The sequence below is a fragment of the Ixodes scapularis genome, unplaced genomic scaffold (genome assembly GCF_016920785.2).
Source record: "Ixodes scapularis isolate PalLabHiFi unplaced genomic scaffold, ASM1692078v2 PGA_scaffold5__190_contigs__length_132052651, whole genome shotgun sequence".
Taxonomy (NCBI): Eukaryota; Metazoa; Arthropoda; class Arachnida; order Ixodida; family Ixodidae; genus Ixodes; species Ixodes scapularis.
In genome coordinates, this window is record NW_024609880.1 from 92,953,160 (window position 1) to 92,975,567 (window position 22,408).

The 22,408-nt window shown below is 47.1% G+C and overlaps 2 protein-coding genes across 2 annotated transcripts; both read left to right on the forward strand.

Moving 5' to 3' along the window:
* The first annotated feature begins 929 nt into the window (after positions 1-929).
* LOC121047418 lies at positions 930-2,457 on the forward strand. The gene is made up of 2 exons (XM_040502640.1): positions 930-1,305; positions 2,058-2,457. Exons 1-2 carry the CDS (start codon positions 956-958, stop codon positions 2,410-2,412), a joined length of 705 nt encoding a protein of 234 aa, XP_040358574.1. The 5' UTR covers positions 930-955; the 3' UTR covers positions 2,413-2,457.
* Positions 2,458-9,610: 7,153 nt separating this feature from the next.
* LOC121047422 lies at positions 9,611-18,196 on the forward strand. The gene is made up of 5 exons (XM_040502646.2): positions 9,611-9,679; positions 10,193-10,367; positions 13,667-13,853; positions 17,187-17,385; positions 17,873-18,196. The coding sequence occupies exons 1-5, from the start codon at positions 9,611-9,613 to the stop codon at positions 18,194-18,196; spliced, it is 954 nt and encodes a 317-aa protein (XP_040358580.2).
* The last annotated feature ends 4,212 nt before the right edge of the window (positions 18,197-22,408 follow it).

Sequence of the window (22,408 nt, forward strand, 5' to 3'; positions counted from 1 at the left end):
TTTTCATTCATATCATGACGTCTAGTTGTATATATAGATATAACTCCGTCTCCCGAAATGATTAAACGTTCAAAATTATATAATGCGTTGTTCCTCCATAAATCAAAGCATAGTAAAAAAAAATCTGGATGAAGTAAAACACAAGTGAACACTTTGGCAGGGATACTTTCCACTCATTGTAGTTGATTGGTTTAGATTGGGAAAGCATGCGCACAAAGACGACAAGTGCCTTGAGGTTACACTTCTGGAGTCGCTTGATTAATCCCATCGGCTGGTAACATCGGCTGCGCTCTAACTTGGGATGATATGGAGTAAAGACCATTGCAAAAATCACCTTCTGCGTGCTTACATCCTTGTCTACCGGGCTGGAGAACGCCTTGTGAGCTTGCACTGCACAGTAGGTCTCTTCTGCCGAATATAAGACTCCGCGCATGCGCTCACAGCTTAGACAGTCGACATTTTTCGCTCGGGTGATAAGCGCTGGAAAGCTGTTTCGCAGCTTATAGCCCTTCTAGCGCTTATCATTTAAACAAAAATGTCGAGTCACTGAGCGGTGGAAGATATTCCGCAGGAGAGGGCTATTCCGCAGGCACCCAGTACTGCCAAGTACACAAAGATGAAAACCCAAAGTACAAAATTGTTGAAATAGCCGTATTGTCCGAACCAGGAACTCGGGCAGTTACTTTGCTTTACATACGGGCTATTTTGTGACTCGTTTAATTATACGTTCGGCAGATACCAACGCTACTACTCAATGGGAGCAATCAAGCTCCTCTGAAGACGGCAAGTCACGAAATGTTCGTGTTTTAAGCATATGGTATTGTCTACTGATCCAATAAAGCGCAAAAAAATGTGGCGTGGCATCACGTTTTTTCTGTCCGTCTGTGTTGCAACTCGCTTTTGGCCCCGTTCGAAGTTAAGATAGACTCTCCGTGTGGCCCCCGCAGGCGAGATCATGGGCTCGTGCTGCAGCCCGTTAATCGGCGAAGGCATGGCCAAGGTGTGCATGCACGGCCTCATGCTCCAGTACCGGAACCAAGGGCTGGGCACTCTGCTGGCCAACAAGGCCATGGCACACATCGGGGACACCGACGCATACATCGTGTGCATCCCCGAACACGAGCACATCTACCTCAACAGGTACCAGTTCAACGTTAGTCCGAGGGTCTTCCAGATCATGGGACCCTGCATCCCCAAGATCGACGACGCTATCAAGTCTATACCCGAGATACGCGTCCTCGAGTCAGACCGTGGTGTGCACGAAATGCTCATGGAGTACGACACGGACGTCGTTGGGTTTAACAGGTACGTGTGACGTCTCCTCAAGTACACCGCGTTCAAGCTTTAAGCGTCCCTACTTCTCCACAATGTACATGAGAGTAACGAAAGCGTGCACTGCGCCCTACCCCCCCCCCCCCCCACCCCCCCGATCGCAGCGACAGTTCATCTGAAATGGCCAATTGAAAAAAAAAAATATATATATATTAACACCGTTTTTTTTTCCACCTTTCACGGCTTTATATTATCGAAATGCCACAACGCGAACAGTTTTTGCTCGTTTGAAATTCCTTGAGTTTCTGTCATTCTTACCTGTGCTGTAACGCTTAATCGACGTCTACAAACTTGTTCACAGAAGGAATAAGGGCGAATGCCTCGTGGAATTAGGTTGATAATCCAAGTGTCCTAGTGACAACGGAGTATATGTTGTTGTTGTTTTTTTTTTCTTTTTTTTAATTCCTCCCTTTAGAATTATCTAGGTAAGAGGCACCATTACGCCACGGCAAACAATGGCGAACAGTTGTGACTTACCAGCTGGCGATAAACATAGACATGTCTGTCAACCCTTTCTGTGTACAGAGCAGTCAGCGATTATTGTTTGCTTCAGAACCCGTTAGTCTGTAGGGCTCAAGATCAGACAACTTTATATCGTGTTCCTATACTATAGAGCTGTTTAAGGTAAATTGAGAACTGAGCATGCGCGGGTGTGGAAGACGACCGTAGGGGCTCTCCTCATAAATCTCAATGGGATTTGTTCATCTATGTTAATTCAAACTCAGGTCGGCCTTTCTGGGACGGCTGATGCACTCCAAGAACACGATGATTCGTGTTGCCGTTCGCGAAGACAACCAGATCGCCGGCTACGGCTTCATCGGCGACGGCGTTCACGGAGCGGCCATTGTGTTCCACCTGAGTGCCGACACGACGGACATCGCGGAACTGCTGCTCGGGTCCCTCCTCAGGGGCTTCCCTGGAGTCTTCACCAAGGGCGTCTGGGCCGTCGGCTGCATCCAAAACTACGAGACCCACAACTTCTTCAAGAAGTTCAACCTCAAGTCCATCCACGAGCTCAAGCTCCTCAGGAGACGCGGCGGTTTCGACAACGACATGTCGAGGGTTTTTGTTCTCTATTAAAAAAAAAGAAATGGAAAGAAATTAAACAAGCGTTTTCGCTGCGAATGGGTTTTGTCCAATAGTCCTTTTGCTATAGTACCCAAGCATCAAGGAGAATGCAGGGATTGGTGTTCCACGCTCCGCACGTGCTGGTGTCAGCAGAAGTAACTTTTTTAAAGTAAATACCTAAAACAAAAAGCCCATTGCATGCGCGTTCGTCAACGCTTTATTTATTTTTTTTTTTTTACTTCGAATCTTTTATATGGGGAAGACGTGCGTGTGTGACGCGTGAAACACCAATCCCTGCATTTTCCTTGATGCTTCGGTAATATATCAATAGGTCTATTGCGTTTATAAAGCAAATAAAAAGAACAATGCCTCAGAATGAATTTCTGCCGTGATGTCAAATGTGCAATGTCTTTTGCAAACACAAAACAAAACAAAAAAACAATCATCCAAAACGTCAAGTGCGTCTACTTTCCCTCCGAACACTTAGAGCTATTCGCTGCTGTCTGTAGAAAGGGCTCAGTGAATGACGAGGCGGAAAATATATTTAGACCAAGAAAAACAGTGCACTGTCACATTGATCATGACGTAAGCGTGACAAACATCCTGCGCGATGCTACAACGAGGACTACTTTTTTTTTAAGTGTCTAATTTTTGGGCTTGCAGGTAGATTGCAGCGAAAAAGGCGCTTTCCATGCGCTTTCTGTGAAATCTGACGCATTATGTTTTCTCTTCTTCTTTTTTTAAATGCATTAGTACTTATTGCCCTGGTGCATGCAGCCGTCTTTTGTCCCGACTGTTATGGTCTGGACTTGACTGCCCCGGTGTCCTGAAGCCGATGCGCGGTTCCCGCCGTGCTCTTTAGCCCCGTTCGTTCTCCCGTGACGTCCACTTTCCCGATAACAAGAGGGAAACAGTCTTTTAGCGCGCGTCCAACAAATTTGCTTCCAATGACGTGCCGCCGGAGCGAAAAAGGAGGGGATGAAGCCGCCGTGCTGCAACCTATACGCGACCGCGTAAAACTGAGCGCAGCGACCACGCTGTTTGCGCGAAACCGCCGACACCGGGAGGAAAAATTGGCCCTTCAAAGACGACAGTGCGGACCGCGTCGGCGGCCATCGATGGACTCTGTGGTGGCTGCATCCTATACTCCGTTTCAAACATAGCGTGCAACGTAGTCAAAGCTAGCGCGCCGGTTTGCACAGCCGACCGCGACTACGTTCGCTCCACAAAATAGTGCGGCCCCTGAAAAAAAAGAAGAAAAAAAAAGTCGAAAAGTGTACATCTTTGTAGCTAGTAACTAATAGTGGCGTTATGATTTCGAGGGAACACCGATTCTTTTTCAATAAAAAGGAAAAGATAATGTTAACTACTCCAAATTATTTTCCGTTTTCGTTCGTGTGGCACTCGCACTCGTTTCGGGTTGTGCGGCTGCCTCTGCCTCGAAGGTTTCGTGAAGATGGCGTCTTACGCGGGAAGCTTTCTTTTCCTGCTCGGATATTTTCGAAGATTCGTTGTGTGAAGGTCTCGCAAAAGTGCAAGCAGGTGATCGCCAACGTGTACGCGAGTTCAAGAACGTGTTTCCCGGAGACGTCGGTCCGTGAGGTCCTGGAGAGTGTCAGTAACGACACCGGAGTGTCTGGCAAGGTGGCGTCCCCGAAGCGAAGACCTCGCAACGTAAAAGTTCCGAGCACGCGGACAGTGTTGTGAACTGCCACCTGTTATTTCTGGTGTTGAAATCGGCCTTATGGCTTCAAAGTGAAACAAGCCTCAAGAAGGAACTGTGTCGGTGATGAATCGTGCCTACGGCTCCGTCTGCTTGCGGGAACTTACAGCAGGCGGTGCCCGTGATTGCATTCCGAAGCGTCTGGGTTCTTCTGCCTGCAGGACCGTAACCTTGGTCGGCTCCGTCTGCCTGAGGCACCTTAACCCCTTAACCTTGGTCGGCTGAGTAAACGACGCACATGCCCGTGCCTCTATTCCGAGGCCCCTGCTTTCCTCGAAAAGGAAACAACACTCGATCCTGATCTCGAGTGCCGTGTGTTGTGTACGCGTCTATTGTGAATCACTCCCGGTTCATGGGGGCGCCGGCACCAGAGCACCGAGATACTGCCGTCTGGATGACTTCTTCCATACACCCGCGAGTATTCTGACTCTGAAGGAAACTTCCATGAAGTCACATCACGTGAGGGGATGCCAAGCCGTCTGAACAATGGCAGTGCGGTCCCCTAATCACAATATTCGTTATATAAAGGACCGTCCACCACACTCTCAAGGTACTCTCTGATTTTCACGCTACCATGTAAAGAAACGGCTTTAAATAGAGACGCCCTGGATCTCGACCGTTCTTCCGTTTTGACGAGGCCGGCGCAAGTTCGAGCGGAACACCAGCCCCTAGTCTACCTTCTTATAAATAAAAATCAACAAGAAAAGAGGAATTGAAATATGCACTTCCGCAATACCCAGAACCTTGCACAAAAAATCGGTCAAGAAAAAAAAAAAAAAAAAAAAACACCTTTGCGTTTTAAGTGGATTCGAACCACCGCCACCGAGATGTCGGCATCGCCGGCATCGCCAGAGCAGCGCCTTGTACCACTCGTCCACGAAATCTCGCGGAGTAACACAATTTTGTGTGTTTTTTCATGCGCACTACTTCAGTAGCTTTCCCAGCGTTGCACGCGATGTTTGAAACGGAGTATAAACCGTCGACGCCCGGAATGACAGACTGACTCCCCGAATACAATAGCTTGCGAATCTTTGCGAGGTTCGAATTCCCATCCTTCGCTGAGTCGGAACTTCTGCGCTTAGTGCTAAAGCATCTCGTCGTGAATCAACATCAGCAGCGATTTCGGCGCATCGTTCTGTTTAAGGTTGTCTTACATAGGTTTGTTTTCCACACTTTATAGGAAACTCTTTACGTGCATACTGCCTACCGTTCTGACTGAACACCAATCATTAGTCTTCTTTAATCAACTCAACCAGTGGAAAGTCCGATAGGTTATACTCCAATATCTATTCAATCTCAGTTGCAAGCTATTCAATCTCAGTTGCAAGGCGGATGAATGCATTTTTCTCACTGAGAACTGTTCGGGCGCATTGTCGAGTATCATTTTCTTTGGTAGAACATGTTAAAGGCGATATATGTTTGCCACCTAAATAAATTCCCAACTCACACTCCTACAGAGCCTGCCAGAGCGGCACATATATCTTGAATTACAAAGGTGAACTGTGCGCAAATTTTGAAAAGGAAGAATTCTTAGTTTATGCAAACGTTATATATATATACATATTTGGTTCTTCACAAATCTTCACAAAGGATGCATTGACTTCACCAACATTTCAAAATTCCTTTTTTCTGGCAATTTTGTTACAGGCTAGTCATTCATTCAATTCCGTCTACTCTAAGACATATTCCGCAATAGAATATAATTACTAGCAGCCCACGCAGGGCCTGCAAACTCACCGAGTGAAAGAGGGACGACGAAAGAATTCTCTCATATTTTCGTTTGGTGTAGGACTTGGCATCATCATCCACCAATGCGAATTCAGTCATTCGACGAAAAAGAAGTGTTCCTTCGTCACAAATCGGCACCATTCCCGTTCTGTCAGTCACAGCAAAAAGGCAAGCTTTGTGAAACTCTTCATTGTTACTTTTAACCTCGCTGCTCTATCGGTATTCTGGCATACCACGGCAAGCTTTGAGCTAAGTCAATAACGTTTACTCGTTTCCAAACTAGAATAACCGTGTTTTTGCCTGGCTCGATCTTCCAAACAATCACCTGAATTGCGGGGGGGGGGGGGGGATTGTTCAATGAATTTGTCGTTACTTTGTTGGGCAGTACAAATCAAATTTCATTTTAGGATCCCTGGCATCCTTCGAACACATCGATCGCCATACTTCCGTAAACATCATTTTCTTTCCTTCACACTCTGAAAATCTGGAGCCTCTACTTGCCGTGCAAAGCCAAGGCAAGGCAAAGCACTTGAGAAAGCCAATCGCTGCAATCTATGGCGAATGATAAGACAAAAAATCTGTTTAAACATAAAAGAAAAAGAAACCGCTCCGCGCTGTGGCACTGAGCATAGCAATACGCAGGCTCAGTGCCGCGGCGCTGGCGGTTTTACCCTTAGACCTAAATATACTGTCTATCCCGTCTCCGTAGGTGTCAGCGCCTAAGTGCCTCGCGGTAAAGAATACACTTCAGATTTCTGCGAGCGCGGTTGCTAAGTAAACTCTCCTCTTGTCCGGCCACACCCACTGATGGTGAATTCTCCTGATCTAGCGCTGGGAGAGTGGGGAGCTTAAGAACGTTAATAAACCACTTTTATTCTTGCAAATAAAAGAAATGTGTATAAAGAAAACTTACATCCCAGCAAAGAAGCTTCTGGCTTAGTGTCATCGATAGGTGTCACACACTTGTGTTAGCATGCGTGTGTAAAGTGCACACTGTAATGATGAGAAAACCGTGATCGTCACTATGTTTATTTCTAATCGATTTTAAGCGTTCCCACATCTTTGATTCGCGCTTTTCTTTTTTTTTTTCTTTTATGCTAAGTTGCATGCCGATGTTTTCTTTAATTTCTTTTTTCTTCTTTCTTTTTTTTTAATTTCTTGCTAATGTTTTTTTTTTTTTTTTTAAGTATTGATTCTAATGGTGGAAATTACCTGCATCTAGACATGGTTCTTTTTCTTGTGCTGCAGAAATGTCAATTCGGAGGCCTCCAACCCCGTCAAGCTGTCCTTGTGACACTTTTTTTCACACCCGTCTATATTCCGTTGCATATCAAGAAGGTAGGGGGGGGGGGGGGGGGGGAGGAAGGCCGGGGAGGAGGAAGCAGACGGAACGCTGGTGAGGAGAGAGGGAAACCTCCTCCCTTTAGTGTTTCGTCTGCTTCCTCCTCCCCGTCCTTCTTTTCCCTCGCCCTACCTTCTAGAGTTGCAACGAACTATACTATCATGTACCTAGTAGTAATACCTAAAACAAATAAACGACTCAAATCAAATCAAATGCATAAGCAGAAACCCAATATCCTTGTTAATTTAGGTCTGAATACAATGTAGCGGGTGGAAATAATAAAAGAAATACTCATTTAGTGTTGTATGAGGGTAAGGAATTAATTTCAGACAGCTTTTATCGAAAGTAGAATAAACAAATATTTAATTATCCCTTTTAGTCTCAATTTACATTTTCCTGGGACCGATCGACGATTTGGTGTTTTATTGGGAAGCTTAAAATCGAATGCCGGTTCTGTAGCTTACGTGGGACACGATCGCACCACACAAAGCCTTATGAATACAAATTTAATAGGTTGCCTGTAGGGTCAGTGACAAGTACAATTCTTGGAACGGGTTTCTGGCTGGTGTGTCTACTATAGTGTCCGCAAAAAAGTTCACAAGAGCTACTGAAGAGCACTAGAAAATTTTGATCCCAATGGCCTGAACCCCCCCCCCCCCCCCCCCCCCCCTTTGAAAGGAAATCCAGCCTACGCCGCTGGACAGAGGTGACTACGTCTCAACCCGTGACTGTCGGGGCTTCTGTCGACTGATCGGCTACAAAGCTTAACTAGCTTCAGAGGAACAGCTACTTTCACGCTGACAGTTTGAGCAACACCACCTGGAACAATCAAAGACTCCGCATCGCCTCCTCTCCATTCATGAAACTTCATCACAGTCGGATCGCGGTGCTAACTCGGTCATTGGACCCGAGTCCGACCATCAACGCACTTATTGAACACGGGTCCCGGCCGAACACCGACGCAGCACTCGTGCCCAATCTCAGGCCTCGATCGAGCTGACTGTCATGACAGCGCGGAGGCCTTCTGCTGGTGTTGGTTTGAGAAACGCAGGGCGTTGCTCATTATGCTTACGCTTCTTGCTACTATAGCGGGTATTCGCTGGACACCATATTTGAGGGCACTGTTCAGAGCGCATGCTCAAAACGAGTTCACGTTAATAGGCTTAAGGCCGGCAATCTTGACGGTGCGGAATGCACGTTGAAAGACAATTGTGGAAGCTCGCCGTCAGCACGCGCTCAGCATTCGCACACACAGCTATTGGTGACGTGAGCGATCGAAAGCGTCGCTGTGGTTGGCCCACTACCATTGGCCGAATGCTGACTATGATGTCAGCAAAGGGTTTCTCATCGACGCAAATAAAAGGTATGTGAGAACTTCAATTTTGACGATGTTGGCAGTGTTGCTTTGAGAGCGCTATGATTTGAGGCTTTCACTATGCTCATTACACACACCATCGAACTTGTTTTTCACAAGGTAATGACGTCACAAAAGGTAACCAAACGAGGGCGCCACCGAAACATCTCGTAACTAATAGACACCAGTGAATACTCCCTATAGGAGGTATTCACTGGACGCCATATTTGAGGGTGATATTTAGAGCGCATGCTCAAAACGAGCTTACATTAATAGCCTGCTAAGACCGGCAACGTTCATGGTGCTAAATGCACGCTCCAAAAGGACTGCGGAAGCTCGCCGTCAGCACGCGCTCAGCAGCAGCACACACGAATATGGCCGCCAGTGAATACTCCCTATACGGCGTGTAAGTTCGTCTGCTATTTTTACACCTCGTGCGTTTTATTACCCCCTAAACACACCCACGCAATTTTGCCCCCCCCCCCCCCCCCCGACCTCTACCAACGATGGTGCGCTGTCGACTGCTCGTCACTACGCATTCCCTGCGCCTTCTCTATGTTGTCTTTTGATTCGTGTACTTCTCCTTATATTCCGATGCGCCACAGACGCATTTTGAAACACTTACTCGCCGTATACACTTAGTTTCACCTTAACTCCAGACGCAGCCGAGGCTACGAGCTGGTAGGACCGATCAGAGAGCGTCAAAAGCGCACCATCATTGCGTTCGTCATTTTTCTGTACTTGTTCTATCATCGCTGAACCAATCGTCAGCAGAAAAAAACCTAGTGGCTGACGCTTCACACACCGCTTGATTAGTCTCATTCGCTCGTAACGTCGGCTGCGGCTGGACTGAATCTGAAAAGAAGTATAGATTCGTTCCTCAGCGTTCTCATGAATTCTCTTACATCACGGCACTGCGGTGGCGCTGCTGTCGGCACTGCGCATGCCCACACGCTTCACGAGAATCTGGTTCCTGCGCACGCCCCAACTGGTGTGGGAAAACACGGACGTGTTTGTAAACGGTGTGACGGTCTATAGACGCCTGTAGCCCCCATCTGTTGCCATGCCACCACCAGGACCGCGGCCATCCTTTCTCATCTGTATCGTCACGTGGGATGAGAACAAAGACGCGGTAAAGACCAGCCCTATACTTTGTTTCATCAAACATCCGACCTCAGTGGAAGGCACGAACACATACAACACAAACAAACACACTGAAAGCCCATGTCACTGGGCCTTCCCTGTACATGATTGGCTTAGCAATGATTCAACACGAACAGAAACACGAAGAACACCATGACGTTTGGTTTTGGACGCTGTCTGATTGGTCCCATCGGCTCGTAGCTGCGCCATGATTTGCGGTGAAACGAAGTATACGGACAGCAAGTCGTTTGCTGCTTGCACAGGCGTTGCGGTGATGTCAGAACGACGCCGAGTTCTGATTGGCTTTGGTTGGAAGGATAGTGGGTAGACATTAATGCTAGATGTCTTGAGTTCTACCCCCTACTTTTTTTTTCAACCAGCCCATGGGAATTCGGCAATCTGACATCGTTGCAACCCCTGTGCAAGAAGCAGACGAACTTGCTCTCCGCAGAGGCGCGTTCCAGGGACCGTAGTGGCAAGTTTTGTTCTCCTGTGGTTCTAGCGCCCGATGACCTCGACGGAACTAAAGAGCTACACGGTCCGTCCGTTGCTCTGGGAGGAGTTGCCCCTGACCAAGCCGCTTCGCATAGAAAACGGCGTGCTGATGGGAACTCATCAGCTGGAGACCTACTGGAAAGTGGACCCTGGCAGCATCTACGGAGCCATCACGGAGGACGGTGCGTGCCAACCGTCTGCCTTTCTTTTACTCCGGCAGGCAAAATACTCGAAGAGAACGAAGAGGGCCGTGGGAGAGTCTCTCACCTCCTTGATTGATAGACGAAGCAAGCAAACGACGGCGTTGTCTGCTATCGACCGAGTGCCGTCGTCATACTGTGTATATCTGGAGGTGGCGCTACCCTCGGTCAGAGCCGTGTAGAGTCTAGTCAATCGGAGGAGCCGGTGCGATCCGGGGTGGAGCAGCGAAAGCGCCGGCGTCACCACCGCCGCATATTTAGCCCGTGGTAAAGTTGCGAAGTACGAATGTGCTGGGATGACTTTTTAAAAATTCGCATGACGCGGTGCAGATTTTTTTTTTTTTTTGTGATATGCAGTGTTGTTTTATGTTTCAGAAAATGTTTTTCGTCAATGTCACCTTTCCTGGCTCAGTAAACGCACTGAAGACCTTGAAACTCCCCTTTTCCACTAGCCTCTTGCAATTATACATTCATGTACTATCGGGGGAAAATGAAATACGAATAGAGGAGCACTCGGTACAGGCTGCGCCGCCTGCAAGTGAACTTAGGGGCGAGGGTGTGTGTCCTACTCCGATGTGTATACGCCCCTCGCTCGGCGCTTCCCAAGCTTCGGCGTTGCGCCTCTTGGTGCGCTGAAAGCTATCATCGCTATCGTTGCTCCCTCGACGCATGCGGCGCGAGGAAGCTGCGCAGGCAAAAAGGAGGAAACGCTGCGGACGCGCTGGGCCTGCACGCACGCAAGCTGCTACAGGCGGCTCGCGAGCCGCATGCGGCTCTTTGCTGGTCCAAGTGCGGCCCGCGGATCCCTCGTAAGGGCCCCCCCCCCCCCCCCCCCCCGTCCCTTTCTGCGTTTCCCCAGGAAAAAAAAAAAAAAAGGATTTTAGAACCAAGCACGGCTCGCGGTTTGGCAGGCTTGTGCCCCATACGTACAGTCGTGCAGCTTGTGCCCCCATACGTACAGTCAGACTCTAAACAAAGTTTAAGTTTGACCCCCCCCCCCCCCCCCCCCTCCCTTTCCGCGGCTCTTAGAAGGTTCGTGATTTTGTTTGCGGCTCAGCCTGGCCACCCCTGGTCTAACGTTTCACAGGAGGAGATGCGCACCTTGATATTTTAGGAGGCAAACTTCACGACTAGCATATAAATGGAACGTGTTACTTCCTACCCCACTCGTTCGGTGGACCATTGAACTGAGCCACTGTGTCATTGTAATTATTTTAAGCAAACACTCAAGTTCACACTCCCTACTCTTGAGAAGAAAGCATTGATCATTTTTATATTACATTGCAGCGTTTACGAAATGAGTGGTGTATAGTGGGACGATAACGAATGGATCAATTTATGAAACCTGTTTAATTTTGTACTTAAACTTGTTCTGCTGGTTTTCTTGTTTTCCTTTCCGCTGTTGCTTTGTTTTGACTTCTGTATATTAAACTGCAAGGGAGCAGGGGGTTCTCCCAAGGTGGCTTTACAGCTTTTCTCCTTCGTATTCTCCATTTATGCATTGAAATGCGAAATCAAGTTTCTTATTATTATCATTATATTTGGTAAAGAATAGGATTGTCTTACGCGCAGGTGCCAATTTTTCCCGCCCCTTTTAGAGCGAGCCCCTCGATTCATAACATTATGTGTACAACATGGGGCCACGATAGCTGCGCAAGTTTATTCACTTCCAGAAAATAGAGCAGCCTTAACTTGGCGTCAAAGAATCGTCTTAAGTTGTTAGCATACATTATTTTTAAGGAAGCACGGAAACTTTTTTCGAACGAAGTCATATACTGGCAGTTGTGGGTTAAATTTAGGACATCATTGGTGGGCAACCGAAACTAACTCTCTTCTAAAAATGCACAGTATGTGAGCTACATAAGCTGCAAGTAAGCGTATGAATTCAACGCAAGTTATAAACCTAGAACTCAGTTAAATTGTTTAGTTTTCTTAATATAAGTTTTCTACGTTAACTGATCTACCCGCCGCAATCAAGTGGACAGTTTTATTGTACAGGGTGTCCCAAAAAACAGGAAAACAGTTTTTTTTTATTGCAAAAATTAATTATGCACCGCTGAACACTCACTCGTCGCGGAAAGGTAGCGCTATAGAGGTCAGAACCAGATGCGAAGTTTCAGCACGAACGGATATCTTATTCAAAAATTTTAAGTGATTTTCTGAAAACTTTACTGATAAAATGGGGCTCATTTTCTGCCGCCTTCGGTATCTGGCTCCATAGTGCTCCATGTATTAGAGAGCTCCGTTGGCCACCATTTTCCCATTCACATTTTTTTTTAGGAAATCACCCTTAACGTTTCAATAAAATCTCGGTTCCCACTGAAACTGGAATCTGGTTCGGATAGCGCTGCCTTCGGATGGAGAATGAGCGCTCGGTGATGCGTAGTTTATTTTTGCGGTGAAAAGAACCCTGTACCGTTTTTTTTTCAGGGACACCCCGTACATTGACACACAAGGTACAGAGTGCAGCGAATCACATCGTGGAGCATAGCGCGCGTATACGACTGATCTTAGTAATTAATATTCAGGAAGCTCAAACTTGAATTTCCGTCTCAGACCGTGACGTTGCACCGCAAGCGATTGTTCTAAAGTATATGCTTCATGCGTGGTTAGTAAGCAACTAGTATTTGGGTTCCTAGACCGCCTTGAATGATGAGATAGGATCACGTATCCCTAATAATGAAAAGATAAGCATTCGGAACAGAAGAAAATTAGGAACATCACCGAGGTGTTTTAATGAGAAAAACGAGCGGAGCTTCCTGTAATAAAGTGAACCTTTCCAGAAAAGGAGAATAGAACATATACGAATTTTCGGAGTATATCACCTAGGCGAAAAATCTGATTGGTCACTAGGCCATGGACACGTAAGCGGCACAGAATATTTCATTGAAAGCCTACTGCGTGTCCCCGGAACGCAATTTGTATACCCTAGAATACAAAAATGGCTGCACGCAGATTCCGTCGCTCGGCACCAACTATATATGTTAGAATTTAACATAGTAACTGTGACTGTCATAGTAAAACGGTCTGCACATAATTCTCATCTTCATTCTAAGGCTGGTTCACACCGCCCCATTTTCTTTCGTTAAGTTACGATACGAAATATTACGTTGAGGTCACCGGGGCCTCTGTGCTTCATATTAAGCGGGGCTACCAGTTAAAGGAGAAAGCATGACACGCGACATTCGAGACACGAATGTTTAGGAGACTTACACGAAACGTAACTTAACGTAAGAAAATGGGGCAGTGTGAACCAGCCTTTATTCCTTCCCTCCCGACAGGCGAGCTTTACGGCGCATGCGCTGTCCCGTTCGTGGGCACGGATATCGCGTACCTCTGCCTCATGGGCGTCGCAGCACCGTACCGAAGACGTGGTATCGCCACTAAGCTCATGGAGACGGCTATGCAGCACGTGGGCACCCACAACATCTACACGCACTGCATTCCAGAACAGGTGCATTTCTTCAGGTGGGCCTCCTCGACCAAGCTAAAATATCGCTAAAATATAGGTTTCCGAAAATAAGTTTTCGAATAGACCGATTTCACGAAGCGCTCGGCGCATGCGTGACGCCGCCATAACTTTAGTTCACTGGAGGCAAACGGCAGTGCACGAGAGGGCTTGTTCCGTCTCGTGCTGTACACGCGCAGACCTCTAGCGAGGTTGTCGCACGTGCCCTAATACTGAAGTTCCCTCGATGCATTGTGGCAGCGGTGGCGTAGTCAAACTGTCTGGTGAATTCGGTATATTAGCGCTGGGCACTCGATCGATTAACCTACCAATAAATCGATCAATGCGTTAATCGCTATTAATGTTTTTTAACCGTCACTTGGTTAAAATTTGATGAACAAAGAAGTAAAAATGCCACTCAGTCACCACGCAGACGTGGACGAGTATACATGTATGTAGACGAACGTTAGGCTAAATAAAGTTTTACCTAAAGTGAACTGTAGGGGGAGACATTTGTTGCTCCAAATAAGTGGAGGTGGTTATCCGTGTCCCAGCGATTGTCCGTTTAGAGCTGCAGAGATCATTGCGAAGAACCGAGGGGGATCGCTATTGCCGGAGAATTTCAACGATACATATTTTCGTCTTCGGCTGAAGTAATAATTTAAAGGGGTGATGCAACAATTTTTGTACTTTGCGCAAATACCACTTCGAACAGATCCCTGACGTTAATGACCTATGAAACACCCGTTCGTTTTTCACCCCACACAACAGAAGTCCCAGAAAAAAAAATTAAAGAAAAACGAGAACGTTCACCCTCTCAACTGGCAGCCAGAACAAGTGGCCACGTGATCTGTAGCCGATGATATGCCGCCAATGTTGATCATAGCCACGCGCTGGAGTTGGCAAAGCACAGGACACGCGCTGAGTTCCAGACATTGTTATGGCTCGGCTATTGTCGTTGTTGCAGCGATTGGACACGGGCCACTACCATAATGCTTCTCGAGCTACTAATTATCACGAGCCCAAATCGAGTTCCCACGCGATGCTCGGGTCCAATCTATGAACCGCATTCAAATATCGTCACTTGGGGTGCACTGCGATCCCCACGTTACGTCATCAAAATTTGCAAAGGAGAGATTGAATGAAAATGATCGCTTTTGTCCTTGAAATTACACCGCAACAAAGGAGTTTCTTAGCCAGTGGCGTTGCGTGCGAGTGTCCTTGAGTCCCACTAGTGCCATAAGCTCGTGTAAGGTGAAAAACATTCCAATTGAATACCGTTGCACCGCTCCTCTAAGAGCGTGGGTGTCTTTTGACAGTTTTCAACTGCGTATTGAGGCTCATTTGAAATCTAAAAAAAAATTGTATTGCGCCGTTTATCACATTTTTGGCACAGATAAACTTGTTTTTTTTTTTTTACTTTAATACTATTATGCGTGGTATTGAACGAAACCGGTTAATCAGATAATTAATCGATTGAAGAATGCCGATTAATAGGATCGAAATTTTAGGGGCGAAGCTTCTTAGGGGCTAGCCATGTCCGTATGTCCGTCCGATGTCCGGCGTCGGATGCTCGTGCTCACGAGCACGTGAGCACGTGCTCCCGTGCTCGTGTAGGGCAAAAAACAACCGCATCTCCACGTGGTGAATGATGTTGATTGGGGCGAAGCTCCAGTGGTGCTTGTCTGCGTAGACGGTGAGCCGCAGCATGCCGAGCCTTTCGTTCGTTTTCATCCATGTCGGAGAGAGAATGTGTGGTATGGAACGTGGTTATACACGCATTTGAGCATTTGACCGCAGCGTGACATGGATGAAAACGAACGAAAGGCTCGGCATGCTGCGGCTCAGCGTCTATGCAGACAAGCACCACCACAGCTTCGCCCCAATCAACATCATTCACCACGTGGAGATGCGGTTTTTTTTTTTTTTAATCGACGCCCAGCCCCAGTTTGAATTGAATAACGCACTGCCCTCCTTAGCCTTGGTACGCCTTAAAAAGAATTGTTCATGGCACTCCCTCGCACTGTCAAAACGTTCAAGCATCATGTGACATGAGGCCACGTTCACGTCAATTTTCCCGCTAAACTTAGCGAGAAAACTGAATTGGTGTGTGGGGTCACGTGACGTTAATTTTCCCACTAAATTTAGAGAAGAAACTAAATTGCGTTCAAGTCCAGTGACATGAGGTCATGCGGCGTTCCCGCTTCCCGCTAGATTTAGTCGGGCAAATGAAACGGTGCGTAGGTCATGGGGCGTTAACTTTTCCGCTCCATCTAGCGGGGAAACTGACGTCGCGTGACCTGTACACCGATTCAACTTCCCCGCTAAATTTAAATGGAGAAACCGAATTGACGTGTAGGTCTGTGACGTCCCATGGTGCAACACTGCGCGCGTTGCATTATGGGACGCCACGGGTCACGGCTTCACGGTATGCGGCTTGGCGTAATTCGGAGCCACTAGCCAAAAAAACGTTTCACGTTAAAGCAGTTCTGATCAAAGTGAACGCTGCGTCCTTCTCAGCTAGTTGTTGGTTTGCAGAGTGAATCGAGACCTACGAGGTAACAAGGCCGGAGGGCTGAATTTTCAAACGTCAGCTAAAGAGACCGACGCGGGGCACGGGTGGTACCGACGCTTGCTAGAAGACGAGACGCGCGTTCTTCTCCCCCAAATGTCATTGTTGGTAAATGTCCCGGCTCGCTCCAAGCGGCAAGTACAGGCTCCATGGCCTCCGAATGAAGCGCGCGCATCTCGGAGGCCATAACAGGCTGAAGCAAATAACGAAGAGTCGCCGCAAGGCACGCGTCAGTATCAGCAACCGGGGCTGGCGTCCCTATAGAGACGCCGCGGAAGTGAGATATACGTCACTTCCGCGCTGTGCGGCGTTGCTCGAACTTGGGTCCTACTCTAAACACTTGGCGAATGGCGAAAACGTTGGCGAGAAATCTGAAGGATATATGATTATCCGGCGCCAAGATCAAGTGTGGCGTTGACCAATTACGGCCGCCAGATTCCTCGCCGACTTTTTCGCCAAGTGTCCAAATTAGGGACCCTTGTCGATGTAGAAAAAACCGATCGGTGCACCTGTGGCGATCCTAGCGGCGAGCTACGAGCACAGCGCGGCGCCCACTTTCACCGTTCATGTGTTTCATGCTTTAGCGTCTCACGAGCGCTGGGCTAGATCGCGGCAACGCCATGACGCCGTTTCGTGGGGACTCTCGTCATTGGCTTCAGCCTGTAATTGCCGCCTGTGGCGGGTCGCCGCACCTTATCAGCCTGCAAAAAATAAAAATAACATTGCTTGCAGTTCTTTTTTTTTTTAATTTTTTATTAGAATTTGTGTTTAACGCACGCAGGGACCGCTGGAACTTCCAAATTTACATCCGGGAGCTCAAGTCTCTGGGACCCGGAGTGCCGAAGACGTCCAAGCTCACGCAGGCGGTTTCGGGGGTACAGGTTCAGGAGTTGACGCCACAGATTTTGCCACTCGTGGTCAAGTACGACGAGTTCGTCTTCGGAACGTGCCGCAAGAAATTCGTCGAGACTTCAACCGGCGTAAGCTCAATGATATATTTTCAGGCGTACTTTAGTGTTCGGTAACTTAATTTCTGATACAAAAACAACGCGGATTAATGCCAACATTAGGAGCATTGAAAAAAAGAAATTTGAAGAGAAGGGTGAAGCTAACTTTTAGCGTATAGGGAAATGAAGTGTATAGTCATCTTTGAGCAGAGGCCCGTCCACAAAATAGATTTTGACCTGATCTGAGTAGGATTCGTTGCTCGCCTCAAGAAACAACTGAAGTGACCTCGCCAAGTAAGCAGATCAACACTTGGTTCCTATGGTAGCACGCAGTTTCATTTTGGCCTAAACTGTCACCACGAAGCAAAACATATCTAAACGTAGTCATACGCTCGCGTGAATTAGCCTTTATATTTCTTATCAAACTTCGAAACAATTTCCGACTCTTCTTGGCGGCTACATTTCGAGATACCCAGAGTGCTTGTGATGGCAGTTCTGATTTCAAACCCGTACAATGCAGGAACGTGACGCTCGAACGGTCGTGGCTTGCCGGGGCTTGAGTCGCGTCTGCGGCTACGCCATCCTGACCACCACCATGACCGGGCACGCCGTAGTGCGAGGCATTTACGCAGACGCCGAAGACATCGCCGAGCTGCTTCTGGTGAACCTGCTTCGAGACTCGCCGTACTCCTCGACCATCACCATCATCGTGCAGATGAGGAACAGCGAGGAACTGTACTTTGAGCAGAAAATCGGACTCCAAAGAACCAACGACTTCAAGACGCTCTTCCGCTGGCCCATGAAGAACGGTGATCTCACCAAGGTTTATGCGACAGCGCTATAGACCCGGACTGTCGCCGACGTTTGGACTCTGTCTTCGGCAGGGAGGACTGATTGGGTACAGCTGTTTCGGCATGTTGGGGGCGCGTTCACTATTCTCCTCCCACAGTGTGGACAGGGATAAGGTACTATGACTGAGAATACTTATTCTACGGTGTGTTTCCGAGAAAAAAAAATGTAGATATTTTGTCACTGCAAAAATAAGCTATGCTTTGCCGAACGCTTAATCTCCGCCCAAAAGTAGCACTTACGGTCCGAACCAAATGCCAAATTTTCAAAACTATAACCGTTCTCTTCTTCAAAAGTAGCAAGTGATTTTTAAGAATTTCGACGGAAATAATGAAGTTTAATTCCTGTAGCTGACGTTATTCTGCTTCGTGTATTCGAAGGTTATAATCGACCACTATTTTCAAATTGAAATTTTTCTTAAAATTCTTTATAACACTCGGACCAAAAAACTGCAAGCTCGCAGACTTTAGCGTCTGGTCCGAACAGCTAGCGCTACATTCAAGCCGACACTGATCGTTTGACGACGCATAGTTTATATTTGCTGCTAAAAAACAAACAAAAAACTTGTTTATTGCGGCCACTTTGTAAATGAGGCACGATCCTGCAGGCCTAATAAATTGAAAGGTGAATCCCAGCGCTGCTTATGGTGGCATTAAATTCGTCATGCCAGCGTTCGGTGATACAGCTGACGTCCAAGAACTAAGAAGAATGTCCCAACATCTCAAGCAACATTGGATACTGTAACAACCGGTAGAGGCAAAACTGCATGTCCCGCAATCTCCATGCATCAGATTCTCGCGAATATTGAAACAGTTCGCAAAAGTGAGGTCGCTATAGGGGGTATTCACTGGACCCCATATTTAAGGGTGCTGTTTAGAGCGCATGCTCATAACGAGCTCGCATTAATTGGCTCCTAAGACCGGCAATCTTGATAATGCTGAATGCACGTTGCCAAAGAACTCTGGAAGCTCGGCATCAGCACGGACTCAGCATTCGCGCACACAGCTATGGCCGCCAGTGAATACTCCCTAATCCCTATAAGGGTTGCAAGTTCGTGTGCTCTTTGCCCATCTTGTGCCTTTGTTTACAGCCCAAATGCGCGCACCTGCTTTTCTTTTCCTGCCGACTTCACCATATGACGGCGCGTGCTTGCGTGCCTCGCCATTGCGCTTCCATTGTGAGTTTTCTTTGTTGCTCTTTGACTGGCGCGCCCGTCCCTGCGTTCCGATTCGCCAAACACTCTTTCTGGAACACTTGCTCTTCGTATATCGTTGTCCGAACTCCTCATTGAGCGGGCCGACTTTAAAATATTCCCCCGGATTACTTAAAACCCAGAGATAGCGCTTCGATCAGTCTGTCTATGCTAGATCGCAAACTCAACGATAAAGTTAACTCAATCGGTCGCTGATTGGCTGCCCTTTTGGTCACGTGATGTGACGTTGCGATTGAGCTTTCCCTACGGATTCCGATGGAGTTCGAGCTATGCTGGTGAAATAATAATGTTAGCGGTGACGTCAAAATGTCGTCACGATTCAGTTTGGCGATTGAGATAACTTTGTAGTTGTCAGGCGGCCGGAGTTGCCAAACTCATTGAAGATGGCGACGTTCACGCTCGCGGACGGGGCGAGCCAAAGCGATCTTTCACGGACCATCGCTACGTTTTTGATGTGTTCGGTTCAAGGTTCGTCAGGGACGAAATCGGGGAATACTACCCGACACTCGCTGGCTCTGAGAGTTGCCGCGGTAGTTTTGGCGGCGTCGCGAGGGGCCCTCGTGCTGACAGCCGAGCAGCAAGTGCTCTCAGCTTCTGCGATGCTTGAGACACATTTTGGTGCGGCGAACATATCACCGTGCATCGGTGCGCTGTGAGTCGCGCTCTGTTGGATATTACAGAGGCGATAATCTATCACCCGGGGTTCAAGGTGGGTGGACTTCGCGCGAAAGACGGAGAGACGACAACCAAGAAGTTCAGCGATGCCAATTCAGCAGTGCGCTTGGTAAATACTTTTACGTATCAGTACACTGTGTTCTAGTAGTCTGAACTGAATATTTTCTCAACGTGCTTGCACGACAGCTCTCGGTAGAAAACGGGCTCCTCATTGAGCGCGATGAGTGTTGTGCGAGATCGTTTCAAGCACACATTCATGATTACTCTAGTGATTGCATGTGTATAATTCATCCAAAGGTTTATGGCCCCATTGCAACGTCGGGAAATTGTTCAGCTTAAGCGCGCTGTGTCCGTTTTCACTTTACACCAGCCAAGCTCTGTTTGTATGGACAGATTATGATACATAATTTCGATTGCCTGATGTTCAAGCTGCACCTCTTTACTCTGCAAGACATGATTTTTGGTATTGTGCAAGCCAAGTGTAAATACCTTCACATTATTTTTTTTGCAATTAATATTATTATTATCTTTATATTGCAGGCTTTTTTGAAATGTTATAAAAACCTACATGCTACTAGTTCCAAGCACAGACTGCATTAGCACAGAAAGCATCTATCTACTCCTTGATCTGCTTCTGGACAACTGAAAAGGTTATGAAACATTAAAGTCGGAGGCCGTTGAGTGCAGGTGGCAGCGACTAACCCCTGAAACCGTGGTTGCACACCGATTCCTCGCAATTTCAATGGAAGCTGTGGTGTCCCAAGGCCAAGCTTAACAATAAGCATTGCTTAAGATTCTGTTGTGGAGCAGTGAATAGGATGCTCAAAGGCAGGTCCACTGGTTGCGAAGGTTCTGGGCACAGCAACATCATTTGCCTTTCTGCACAAGGCGGGCTCGTATAACATTATCTTCCCGAGCCTCTTGCTCCTGAAGAGTTCGACCCCGAGGACGGTGCGATTTTTGACAGCAGAGGACAAGCTGTGCAGCGTTGAAAATAATAAAGGCAGCCGCCTCTGCACCCCAAGTATGTGCTGCCTACCAGGGTCGCCCTCATCAAACTTGCGGCCTGACAGTCGTCGAGCCTGTTACACTTCGTCTTTCGAATCGTCACATCTGAAATATACTTGTGTGCATCTGCTTGCAATTTTGTGTCATACTTTGTAACTTGCCCAATCTAGTAGACACGGCAAGTCTCTTTTGGCTGCAGAGCGATCTACCTAGCAGACAGTACAAGCGGCATTCCATTTTGTTGGGTTCTTTTATCGACTACCTATTATAGATAAAGGAGCAGTTTGATGCAAGGACACTTTTCTTGATCTGAAGCAATTGCATATGCATTAAAACGACTCACACCAAGCCCACGGCAGGCAGGTCTGGTATTTCAGAAAGTTCTGTTTCATGTTAGAAAGAGAGAACAAGTATATTTCTTTTTATTTCTCTGGTACCTGGGCTGAAAAAACATCTCACCAAGCATGTGATGTCAGAGATTTTTTTGGTATGGCACCTAAAATTAGAACTTTATATGATTGTGATAAGTTGCTTTTTCTGAAAAAGCTTTGTAACACAATGTTTATGGCAAGGGTAACCTGGCAAAAATGCAAACAGCGTAAGCTACACTCCGAAGCATTACGTCCGAGAACAAAAGCAGGGCCCCCTCACGGGTGGCATCTTGTTTCTCATTGACTGTGTAAGCATTCCGGCTTGAACAGTGTATTGTTCTAAGCATAGAGAAAGAATGGGTGAAGAATTAACTGTGGTTGCTGGCATCTGGACGATTGGAGCTCCACCATCGTACCACCATTAATTGGGAAATTTCTGGTTTCTTGTATACGAAATTCACATTGACATCAGAAGTTGTGGTACTAGTGTCGGTACATAAACAATTGCACCGAGATTTGCTGACCCAAAAATTTTATTCAATGTATGACAATTTTGGCGAATATGACCAAGGTACTTCTGCAAATCTTGTTTTCATGCTATACTAAAATCATGACGAAGCAAAATAGTGCATAGGGAGCATTTTTATTGTAGATGAAAATTCTGCACCACCATGAGGTGCAGCACGAGTTTGATCACGGGTCAGGGAAGATGACTGCTGGGCATGTGCAGCTGCTTGTCCCACCAGAGCCTGCTAATGCTTACAAATAATGCTTACAATGCTTACAAATATATACATTTTTAAACAGCATGTTAGAGATATTGCATACAATATAATCCCAGCGGTGTGCTAAGCAGTAGTGTATGGCATACCACTGCTTTTACCTTCTCTCATAACTTTCATGCACTACTGGAAATAGCAAGAATGTGAAACTTTGGAAA

Coding starts and splice junctions, on each gene's coding strand:
- LOC121047422 (XM_040502646.2), top strand. CDS start 9,611: ATGCCACCACCAGGACCGCGGCCATCCTTTCTCATCTGTATCGTCACG. Junction 13,854..17,186: donor GAACAGGTGCATTTCTTCAG/GTGGGCCTCCTC, acceptor TAACGCACGCAG/GGACCGCTGGAACTTCCAAA. Junction 17,386..17,872: donor TCGTCGAGACTTCAACCGGC/GTAAGCTCAATG, acceptor CGTACAATGCAG/GAACGTGACGCTCGAACGGT.
- LOC121047418 (XM_040502640.1), top strand. CDS start 956: ATGGGCTCGTGCTGCAGCCCGTTAATCGGCGAAGGCATGGCCAAGGTG. Junction 1,306..2,057: donor GACGTCGTTGGGTTTAACAG/GTACGTGTGACG, acceptor ATTCAAACTCAG/GTCGGCCTTTCTGGGACGGC.